The sequence below is a fragment of the Arachis stenosperma genome, chromosome 9 (assembly GCF_014773155.1).
Source record: "Arachis stenosperma cultivar V10309 chromosome 9, arast.V10309.gnm1.PFL2, whole genome shotgun sequence".
NCBI lineage: Eukaryota > Viridiplantae > Streptophyta > Magnoliopsida > Fabales > Fabaceae > Arachis > Arachis stenosperma.
The window spans coordinates 1832867-1844963 of record NC_080385.1 but is presented as its reverse complement, the minus strand read 5'-3'; the positions used below and the strand labels follow the sequence as shown (position 1 = coordinate 1844963).

The window sequence follows — 12097 nt, the reverse complement described above, 5'->3', positions numbered from 1 at the left end:
ATTTGGTAGCTTTAGAATTTATTTTTGGGTAATACTAGGTAGACAAAAAAAATAGCCAAAATTTGCCTTATTTAACATTCATTAATTGTCGCGACAATTAATGAATGCTAAATAAGACAAGTTATGGCTGTTTTTGGCTGATTTTCTTTAGTTACTGAACATTTCCGTTTATTTTTATAGCAATTTAATATGATTTTATATTCATACACACCAAGTGTTTGATAAAATATTTGGCTTAGTTTTAATATAGTTTTTCTCCCATTCTTGGCTTGGAATTGAGGATTTTGGTGACCTTGAGTCATTGATGTCCATTCTTGATTGATATATTAGGGTAGTTAATTGATTTTGGTTTCTACTAACTCTAGTCTTTCACTAAGCTAATTAGTGAGTAGACTAGGACTTGTGGATTGAGATCAATTATGCCTATTTGACTTATTCTCGATGTTAGGATTGACTAAATAGGATTAACTCTTCATAATCATCATATGTTTGTAGTCAATGATTAGGATAGATAACCTTGACTCCCATTTCTTGCCAAGAAATTTTTTAGCACTTGAATTTCCTTTCCTTTGATAAATTGCTTTGAGTTTGATTTCTTGCATGCTTATTTACTTTCTTGTTAATTATTACATTACTTATATCTTACCATCAAACCCTTATTTTTTTTATAGTTAATAATTAAACACTTCATTATCATCAAACTTCTGGTTAATATTTGTTTTGAATTGTAACAATTCTTAATTTAAATTTTGATGTTAGTTGATTATTGGTTTGAGTCTTTGAGACTATATTTGCAATACCACTTCTATTTTAAGAAAAATTTTAAACCCACTCTTGGCCATCATCAATACCCATTAGACCAATACTTCCACCTTCATAAATGATATCAATGATCCTTCAAATCTTCAGAAACATTTAACTCAAATAATAAGCAAATAATAAGAGTGGTCACGATAATATATATGATGTCAAACTAAAACAAAACAAAAAACTAATAATAATAATATATTACATATAAATATGTAATAAATTTATAATAAATATAGACTAAAATCAAAATAATAAGTTAGTCTATTTAATTAATTATAATATATATATATATATATATATATATATATATTAATGATTGTGTCACTAATTTTGAAAAAATATTTTTACTTTTGATTGAGTAATAAATTGTATATAAAATATTTTTAAAATAAAAAACATTTTGACAATTTGTGCTCCTTTTTAAAATCATTAAATCACATAAATAATTACCAAAAGACAATTTATGAGCCTATTTAGCCGTTTGAATGAAAGTAATTATAAAGATAATTGTAATTTAAAATTTTTTATTAATCATCAGTAATTATCATCTAACATTTTTTAAATGAAAATTATTTCGTTAGTGGAAATTTATGTGCTTTAAAAGCTAAATTAATATTTTTTATTGTTCCCAAACTCATAAGTTTGATAACTTTTTTAACTTATTTGTGTCATATTTGATTTATTTCAACTCCTTCTATTTTTATCTCTTATTTAATGGTGTCATATTTGATTTATTTCATTTGTCTTGTTTTAATATTGCAAAAACTTATTAAAATTGTTCATCCTTATCAATTCACCTCTTCTTAAGTATTTTGTACTTATTAAGTAATAGATTTTAGATTTATTTCAATTTTTTTCACTTTTAATTTATATCTAACATTTATATGATTAATAAAAAATTTCAAATAAAAAGATTAACTATTCAACTTTATTTAACATTTTTTAATTACTTTAATTTTTTATCAATTATAAAAAATGTCATTCACAATGCACTATATTAGCTATAATTTTTAACTATAAATATTTTAGACCTGCTATATATATAAGTCATTTTGTCATACAAGTTTATACAAGTTAATCCTAATCTAACAAAACTCACTTTCATAACGCGCGCGTGAAATCACGTCGTTCCTCCTCCAACGTTTGTATTCCGTGTTCCTCCTCCTCCTCCTCCTCCTCTTTCTTCTCCTTCTTCTTTGCATTCTTCCTCCTTTTTCTTCGCATTATTTCTTCTTCCTCGCGTGTTTCATCATCTTCATCGTTCTTTTTATTGCTGCGGTTGTTGCTGCACTTTTTTCCTCCTCATCTTTCTATTAATTTTGTAACATTATGTATTTTTGTTAGAAGGTAAAACAAGAAGAAAAAGATGAATAAGAAGTAGCAGAAGATGAGGAGGAGGAAGAAGAAGAGTTTGAAATTATGCAGAATTTATCAATACAAATTCACCAAAAATTCTTAAACAATATACATAAATGTCTTAGTTTTACACCAAAATTTGCTGCAAACTTAAAAAGTTTGTGAACTCGTCTGAGCCCTATTTCCACGACCGAGTGATTCAGGAGGTTCTCTTGATGATCCTTGAGCCTATTTTTTAGTATAGATTTTCGCCTTCCGACTGGGAAGAAGCGCACACACTGTGATTCAAACAATTAAGAGTAATTTTGCTGGATACTTATAGTTTCTGAAGAGCAATTTGTATGAAATTCTTGATACTGTGAATCAAAATGTGGTCATGGTGTGTCTTGAAGAAGGTACAAAAGATAGGAAGCTAGGTTTGCTAACAAAGAAGGAGGAAGAGCGATGGCTTCGACGGTGCCAGATTTGCACGAAGAAGAAGAAAAAAAAGGGTGGTGGTCATCGAGAATGGAGCTCAACAGAGATGGTGGTGATAAAGATGGAGAGTCAGAGAAGAAAAGAGAAAGAAGAAGAAAGAGAGGTTTAGCCGGCGATGATGAAGGAGGAGATTGATAGTGGTTACTCAATAATGATGATGGTGGTGGAGATGATGGTGAGGATGAAAAGAGAGAAAGAGAAAGAGACAGAGGATTGTAATGATGATGATGATAGGAATAAAGGAGGGGTATATTTGAAAAGAAAAATATTAATTATAAAAAAGTTAGTAATAAGGATAAAATTGATGCAAATCGAAAACTCGATAGACAAAATTGAAACAAATATAAACTTAGGGATATCTTTTAAACTTTTAGCAAATTTCAGAAATAAAAAGTATACTTTACCCTTTTTGTTTTTATTCTTGTCAAAAAAGTAAAACAAGAAAAAACTTGAGAAGATAAAACAATAAAGAAAAGATGAATAAGAAAAAAAAGAAGAAGATGATGATGATGATGAAAAAAAGAAGAAGAAGCAGCAAAAGATGAGGAGAAGGAAGAGGAAGAATTTTGAATTATGCAGAATTTATCAGTACAAATCCATCAAAAATTCTTAAACAATACACATAAATGTCTTAGTTTTACACTGAAATTTGATGCAAATACACAAAAATATTTTCTTTGATGCAGAACTCCTACATTACATTCAATTCAAACCATCAACGATGAACAACAATTTTCACAAACAAAACAACATTATTCACCTATCGAATCATAAACTACCAACGAAAACATACATTAACTAGAATCAAACCACAATCCAGCCACTTGATTGGATTCAAAATAATAATCCACTTCGTTCTGGTTCAATTGACAATCTGAACTTGAATTATTCATTATCTTCAACAACGAGATAACTGTTCAAAACTGATTTTAGAACTTGATTTAAAAAACGTAGAGAACAAAAGAAATCGCGAAAAACAAAATCGCAGAGAACGAATGAAGAGAAACACAGATATAGAAGAGAATGTAGATCGAAAACGCTGAGAAAATTCGAAAAAAGAAATGAAATCCTTTTCAAAAATGCAGTTATATATTCGCGCGTTTATTGAGAAGTTGGTTAGATAGTGGCGTGTGAGATAAATTAGATTAAAGAGAATTGTATATGTAAATGACTTATACGTGGAGAATATTTGTAAATATTTTTCACCTTCAATCATGATTAATACTAAAGTAACAATCCAACTATTTAAAAATAAAATTCTAATTCATCATTCCAAAATAAAGTCAAATTATCCCAAAAAATTTTATTATCTTTATATAAATATTTAACTAGTAATTTAGTGCCAAATAAATAAAATTATGTATTTAAATACCACTTAAAACATTAATTTTTGTGTTTTCATATGTAAATATATATTATAATTTTAACTTTTTTTACTATTATTATTTGCATAAATCTTCTTTTATTGTAAATTTTATTTTTATTACAATAAACATAAATTTAGTATTTGTTAGGTATAACAAAAAAGATGTGTCATGCATATTTTACTGAAAAATATTAAAATTAAATTTTTTAATTTTAAAAGTAAAAATTAATATTTTTTCTATGATCTTTTAAATAAAACAACTTTTTTTAAAAAAAATCTTTGAATTAACTACATAATATACAATGTCAAGGTAACTTGATTTTAGTACAAGAAGTTCAATTCAATGTTTTTCATGAACTCACAACAATATTTTTTATTTTTGGTTATATTCTAATTTTACCATTATTGTTTCACCATTCCCAAGAGAAGAAAAAAAAAAACTGACTCTCATTGTACACATTTATCAAAGAACAAACGCTCTTGAGTCTTGAGCAAGCTTTTTGAGCCACTTTTAGTATTCATTGTCAAACTCCATCCTTTCTTTATTACTACACTTCATACCACTGTCACTATATTTGTGATAAAAATAAAATATTTATATACCTGTATAAATTTAGATTTGTACCGTATAATTCTCCTAATATAATACATAAATTCTGCCATAATTTTAATTTTTTATTATTTTTATTTATTTTTATCTTTTATTGACAATAATATATATATTTTTGTATTTATTTATTCTAATTTTTTATAGACAATAATATATATATAATTTTATTTTTATAAGTTTTTAATCAATAAATATAAAGTTGAGCATTTTTTTTGTTTTTCTTATTCTTTCAAAATTTTATTATGGTATCAACTGCATGCTATATTTTTATTCTCGCCTCCAATCTTTTCTTATATATTTTTTTTCTCAATATCCCAATTTGATGATTATTACCTTCCAAATTAATATAAATTAATATAAACTAATGATTTTTCATGTATCATCCACGAATTCGAAATCTCCCTTAATAAAAAATTTTAAAAAATATCCAAATATTTTAAATTATTTTTTCTCTGTCTTATCAAAAAAAGAAATAGATCTAAATAAAGAATTGCTAGACAAATATGAAAGAGTGATATTTGGTAATATTGTTGGTGATAAATCTAAAGATATAAGATCTTGAAGTTAATCTTTTTCTAAATCCAAAACAAAAAAAAGTAGTTGGCCTTTCACGAGCAGAGATCAATATTTAAGATACCAAAATTAAGATTACAAATCCAACTTCCTAATTTAGCAGACACAAAATCATTGGCAACAAGATTAAGGACTTTAAAGTGCATACAAATTAGTATATTATTATTATTATTATTATTATTATTATTATTATTATTATTATTATTAAAGGGAAGAGAAAAAATCCAAGCTGATCTGAATTGGACTAAAGTTTTTTAGGTAAAAAATATGTTTATTTCTTGTTACTATGAATTTTTTATGTAGTTTTGTCAAAGAATTTTTTTTATATTCTCTAATAATTGTTGAAAAATTTTAAAAATATTCATACATTTCTATTTAATAATTTAGACTTTTAGGAATTAAAATAGATTATTTATAATATAGAATTAATATTTTTAAGAATATAACATATAAAGTTTTACGGCTATAATAAAATTAAATAGTTCATAAAACATTTTATTTTGCATAAATTATAATAAAATTAAATAGTTCATAAAACATTTTATTATGCATAAATTTTAAGTATCAAAACACATGTTTACAAGATTGATCTATAATGTCAAAAAACAGAACAATTTTAGCATAGTACATATCTGATAAAGAAATTGAAACAATATACAATTACCTAAACAAATCAACTAATCAAATTAGCACACACTTGCATAAAACTTTGTAAAAGCCTCATTCATTCTTGCCATCTTGTTGATGAATCAGGACCAAGTATCCATTCAATCTAATAAGGACCTGCAAAATTGCATTTGTGGATTTATTTAGATAGATCATTAGCCCAATAATCCAAATATATATATAAAAAATTCAAAATTTCAGGATGTGTCAAAATGGTGTATTATAGCTTCCAATGATGGACTGATATAAAGTTGAGTTATCAAAAAGTTCTAACCAATGCATAGATTTCATTTTCATTCTTTCTTATTATAACAATATTATCAATATACATATTTGTATATAAATACATATATAATTAAATTTATTTTTAATATATATTTTATATTTTAATATGTATTCTATATTATAATGTATTTTAATAATTAATTTTAGTGTATACTTAATATATAATTGGCATATATATCTCATAATGAACATAGTAGAGGAATTAGGTGTTCAACTTCTAGCTAATAATACTTGTGTGTGAAGATTGCAAATCAAATGATTTGTGTTCTTTCTAAATATAATTACCATTTAAGCCAATAAATTACAATTATGATCAGGATTGGAAATCCAAGAATAAACCTCTGGCATGCATAGAATAGAAGAAAATATATCCATAAAAGTATCATACCAAAATTAAAAAATCTAATTGAAAAATGTTAGTTTACTTACTTGTTACCACTATGAGAGCTTCTGATGATTTAATAGAGTTGAAATTTTAGATCACCATGTCATAGACTCGGTCTAAACATTTGAAATAAAAATGTCTGAATCTTCTATTGAAAAAAACTGCAATTAACACTGCCCAAAAACTTGTGGCAAATCCAATTCCTAAACCCATATAGAACCATGAATAAACTTGAGAGTTGTCGTTGTCATCATCATCTTCTCTCATTTGTTTTGCATTTGGTAATTTTTCATCTTGCGGACAAATCTTTGTGAGTGGAGGTCCACAGAGTTTTGGATTTTCGACATAGCTAAGATTTGTGAAACTTTGAAGTTGGGTTCCTGATGGAATTTTTCCTTCAAAATTGTTGCATGAGAGATTCAAGACTTCAAGAAAGGACAAAGCAGACATAGATTCAGGAATTTGTCCTGAAAATACGTTACTTGAAAGATCAAGGGATTCCAACAGTGTCAAGTTGCCAATATTTTGTGGAATCTTTCCCATCAATTGATTGTGGGATAGATTTAAAGACTGTAATCCAATGAGCATAAATAACTCTGATGGCACTAATCCAAATAGATTATTACTAGAAATGTCAACAACACGCATCGAGTGTGTATAATTTAACTTGATGCCTTTAATAAGCAACATAAAATTGACATTGAACTCAAATGTGACATTGGTCATAGGAATGGTAACATGGAATGAATCAAATGATTCATTTTTAGAAATCATGCCTGTCATGTTGCGACAACAATTTGGTATTGACCCCGATAATCTATTATTTGAAAGATCCAAGATCTTGAGAGAATGGAACTGGCATATTTCAGTGGAGATATTACCACTAAATTGATTAGATCTTAGTTGGAGACCAATTACACTTTGTCCTATCCAACTTGATATAACTCCAGAAAATTCATTTTCACCTAAATTAAGGAGACGAAGTTTTTGACAATTTTTAAGAGAGAGAGGCACTTCTCCAGATAACATGTTATTGTATAGACTCAATGAAATTAGGTTAGACAAAGAGCCTATTGAATGAGGAATTTGGCCTATCAAATTATTGTCTCCCAAATTAATATAAAGTAACGATTTCCAATACATCCAACAATTTGGAATCTCCTTTGATAAAAGATTATGAGAGATATCCACATATTTCAAGGTGTTTTTTTCCTTTGTTTTCGGACATAAAAAAGGAGAAATAGATCCAGACAAAGAGTTGTGTGATAAATCTAAAAGGGTGACATTTGGTGATACTCTTGGCACACTACCTCTCAAATTATTATACCCCAACGACACTATTTTAGAATTAAGCATCACATTCGACATGTCATCACTGATTGAATTGTTTTGTAAATCAAGATACTCAACTTGATTAGCAGCAAACTTCCAAAACTTGTCAAGTGGTTCCAATGTAATTCTTGAGTTTACAATGTTTAAAAGTGTCAGAGAATTTTGTGTGTAGATCCACGAAGGAAGTTTAGGACTCATAAAAGTCAATATCAAAAATTGAAGTTGAAAAGGAGGGATCCATTGAGGATCAAAGTCAAAGATCAAGGACTCTGAGCCTAAACCTAAACTCTTCAACTTTGAAAGAGAGTGAAAATTTCTCTGAGAAATCATTCCTGTCAAATTGTTTGAAAAGAGAAACAAGAAAGTCAATGATGACAAATTTCCCAAAGTTGTAGGAACAGGACCCGAAAATGAGTTACTTGCAAGATTAAGTTTTTGTAGTTTTTGAAGTTGACTCACCCAATTTGGAATGGGTCCATTAAGATCATTGTCATGCAAAGCCAAATACTCAAGGTTTTGAAAGTGTGGTAGTGTTTCAGGAAGTTGGCCATACATGAAATTTAGGGAAAAATCAATCATTGAAATATCAGAACTAAGATTGAAAACCCAACTTGGTAACTCACACACAAATTCGTTGTCAAAAAGATCAAGAACTTTAAGTGCAGTAAAATTGACATATTGAAGGGTTGGATAGATATTTTGAAGTCCACAACTCTCCAAAAATAGTTTTGAAAGAGAAGGAAGAACAGTCACTGATTGAAGCCAATTAGTTTCTTTTTGAAGATTAATGCCAGTAAGGTCCAGATACTGCAGAGAAGAAATATTAGAAATCCAGTGAAATATATTACTAGCTTTAAGATTATCATTATTTGATAAATCAAGATGATGGAGGTTGCTGGGAGAGTTTTCATGCAGACCATGATATTGGATGGTGTTGAAGTCATTGTTTCTTAAATCCAAATAACTCAAGAATTTAAGGTCAAACAAAAAAGACATGTCAAGTTCACCTGTTAAGCAATGCGATTTGTCAAGATAATCACCATAAACAGGATAAATTGTTGGACAAGGAAGACTGAGTTCGATGACTTTGTTAGTAATATTATCACAATGAACACCCCACCATTCACAACAATCTCTTTTCTTGATGGACCATGAAGAAAGTACACCAGAAGGATCTATGATTCCATATTTAAACTTAAGCAATGTATTTTTCTCATTCTCATCACAGAGAACGGTTTTGGAATTGTTGCACATAACTAGTGAGTAGTTAAAGATGGTTGTACATAGTAATAAACAAAGTAAAAGGAATTCAATATGGTATTGAAAGAAAGAGGAAACAGCCATATTAGTTGCACAACAAGAAGGTTTTGTATTATTTTGGACTAACTTTATTATAAGGGTGTGGAACAAGTGCAATATGTGAAATTCATTTAACTTCTACAACTATATCGATGACCATGTGTCCATATTTATATAGTTGCAGCTTCAAATTCTTCCATTTCTTAAGAGTATCAAGCATTCTATTATCTATCAACCTATTATATTATTATTAGCGTGGCGTGTATGCATAAGTTTGATGGTTAGTCTCGTATTTATTCAAAGGTGAATTTTAACAAGACTATGAATATGATATAGTTTTTAAATGGGTCTATAAGTGTTAGTCGTTCTTCACACTTTGAATTAGTTTTTTGAGTTGAGTTAGACTCGTTCAATCTCAATTCTAATATAAGGAAAAAAAATATTAAGGACGTTACAAATAAAAATTTTAATAAACACACTACAAGAAAATAAACTTTCTGTCACGTTTTTAAAGTGTGTCAAAAAGTACAAAAAAGTGTGTCAATAGCTTTTTGCCACGCTTTTTGAGCTAACGACACGCCTTTTACCTTATGTTGTTTATACTTTTCACGTATAGCATCCAGGGAACTAGCTTTGGTGTTGAGCTGCAAATCTACAAGTGTAAGAACAACAGTTTCAAGATCTGAGGCTTTGTAGTTTGTACAATGTTCCAGGGTTAGATTCTGCAAAATTAAAACATGGATTTAACTAACTAAATAATAATTATCAGAACAAGGCAAGTGGAGGCCAAACAGAACCTAAAATATTAAACAAAGAAGGAAACAAAGACACAGAGAGTAATAACATTGCTGCACAAATGTTCACTTTCCGCGAATTAGCTGCTACTACAAAAAACTTCAGGCAAGAGTGCCTAATTGGGGAAGGTGGATTTGGTAGGGTTTATAGAGGACATACCAAATGCAAAGGAGTGACACCTTCTCTTTCTGTTAATTAGTCAAAAATAGAGAAGAAATAGAGACACAAAGAAACAGAGAATCAGGAAAGAAAGACTTACCAGTGTTTACGGTGCCGATTGAGGGAGAGACCACTGAGACAAAGACAGAGGGTTGGGTTTGCGAGGGTTTGCGAGTAGGAGGCCATGCTGATGCCTGGGCACACCGAGAGACCGATTGAGGGAGAGACTACTGAGACAGAGACAGAGGCTTGGGTTTGCGAGACAAAGGATTGGGTTTGCGCGGGTTTGCGAGGGTTTGCGACCGTTCGAGTAGTGTGCGAGAGACCGTTGATGGTGCCAGGGTTGGGTGCGACAGAGAGAGGGCTGAGTGTGACGGTTAGATGAACATTGGTGCGACGGCGAGCAGGGTGGTGCGATGGTCATCGCGATCTGCAGTGATGAACTTGGTGCGACGGCTTGCTGATGGGTACAACGGCGGCTTGCTTCATCGCGATGGTTAATGTTAGGTTAAAAGTGAATTTGGGGGTAAATTAAAAGTGAAGCGTGTATGTAGTATGCACTGTTATCACTTAAAAAGTTAACTTAGAAAAAAGTTAAGCGTGAAAAGTAGAGGGTGGGAAATCAAATTTTGGTACACACAGCATATTAGTACGCTTTTGCAGGGTGCCTAATTACACACAGTATATCGACACGCTTTAAAAATGTCATTGTTAGAAGATAAATTAGCCACGTTTTTAAAGCGTGTCAGTTTTTCTTTATGGTCACGTTTTTGAAGCGTGACAAAAAAACGTAACAAAACACAAATTAGTAGCCACCCATGTAAAAGCGTGCCGATTTTTCTCTATAAAAAGCGTGTCAAAAAACGTGGCCAAATCACAAATCAGTAGCCACTCTCACAAAAGTGTGGCTATTGACCTTTTTTAGGCACGCTTTAAAAGTGTAGTAAAAAAAGTATGCCGATAGACCTTTTTTCTTGTAGTGACAATATTACTTTTTAAAAATTTTCAATATAATAAAAATGTATGAAAAAATGCTAAAAACCTTTTATTTTACCTTTGTTAACTAATAATGCCGAAAGTCCAATCCCATTTTCCTCCATTCATGGACTATGTCAATGTGACATGATAATGGTGGTTATCAATAGCTTAAATCTTAGTACAACTTGTACAATAAAAAAAATATTGAAAGTAATAGATAGATTTGAGAAGTGAAATTAAATTATACATGAATTGAAGGATGACTCTGAAACATCGTATTAATCTCTTCCACCTCCACAATGATATCCCACACTCCAATTCTTAAATAAAAACATCAATTTTGATGCATCTTTTAATAATTTCAAAGTCTTGTGTTTAAGATAGGAGGGCAAAGATAACAACAATATATGATGGAAGCTTGAGAAAGTCAAAACAAGTTTAGTCATCATTATGTAACCTTGGAATGGATCCTCTCAATTTAATATGAGAGAAGGATTCAAAGCTGAACACATTTCTTTAATTTTCATTCAAGTTATCTATTATGTTACAAATTTAATATCAACAAATTAATAACAAAGCAATACATTATTAAAGAAGGTTAATGCACGAGATAAAAGCTCAATTCGGATTTTATAAGAACATTATTCTGGTCCTTATTACTATTACGAGAGCTCTTTTAGAATAATTTTTAAGTGATCTTTATACGCACTCATTGCGAGTAATGTCAAACTCTCGCAAACTTTGTTTTTCGACACATATCCTGAAAATAATAAATAAATAGAAGCAGCTTGCCAAGTAGGATTGGATTGATATTTGGGCTTAAATTCATTTGGGCCTATATCTTAGTTGATTAAAGCCCAAAATCTAGTACTCAAAGGAATAAGTTATTCTGACCCCAAAAAAAAGGAATGTTATATTCCGGGCGTTTTTTCTTAACAAAGAAAAAGAGAATATTCGATCTTATCATCTGCCAAAAAGGAATTCATCATTGTAAACAAAAAATAAA

General features: G+C 29.4%; 1 protein-coding gene across 1 annotated transcript; it reads right to left on the bottom strand.

Annotated features, from left to right (window-relative positions):
* Positions 1 to 5754: 5754 nt before the first annotated feature.
* LOC130947293 (receptor-like protein EIX1) lies at positions 5755 to 9311 on the bottom strand. The gene is made up of 2 exons (XM_057875953.1): positions 6573 to 9311; positions 5755 to 5975 (listed from the first exon to the last, which is right to left on the bottom strand). The coding sequence occupies exon 1, from the start codon at positions 9202 to 9204 to the stop codon at positions 6619 to 6621; it is 2586 nt and encodes an 861-aa protein (XP_057731936.1). The 5' UTR covers positions 9205 to 9311; the 3' UTR covers positions 5755 to 5975; positions 6573 to 6618.
* Positions 9312 to 12097: the final 2786 nt, after the last annotated feature.

Bases quoted from the DNA above. Each gene is read 5' to 3' on its own strand.
- LOC130947293 (XM_057875953.1), bottom strand. From the start codon at position 9,204: ATGGCTGTTTCCTCTTTCTTTCAATACCATATTGAATTCCTTTTACTT.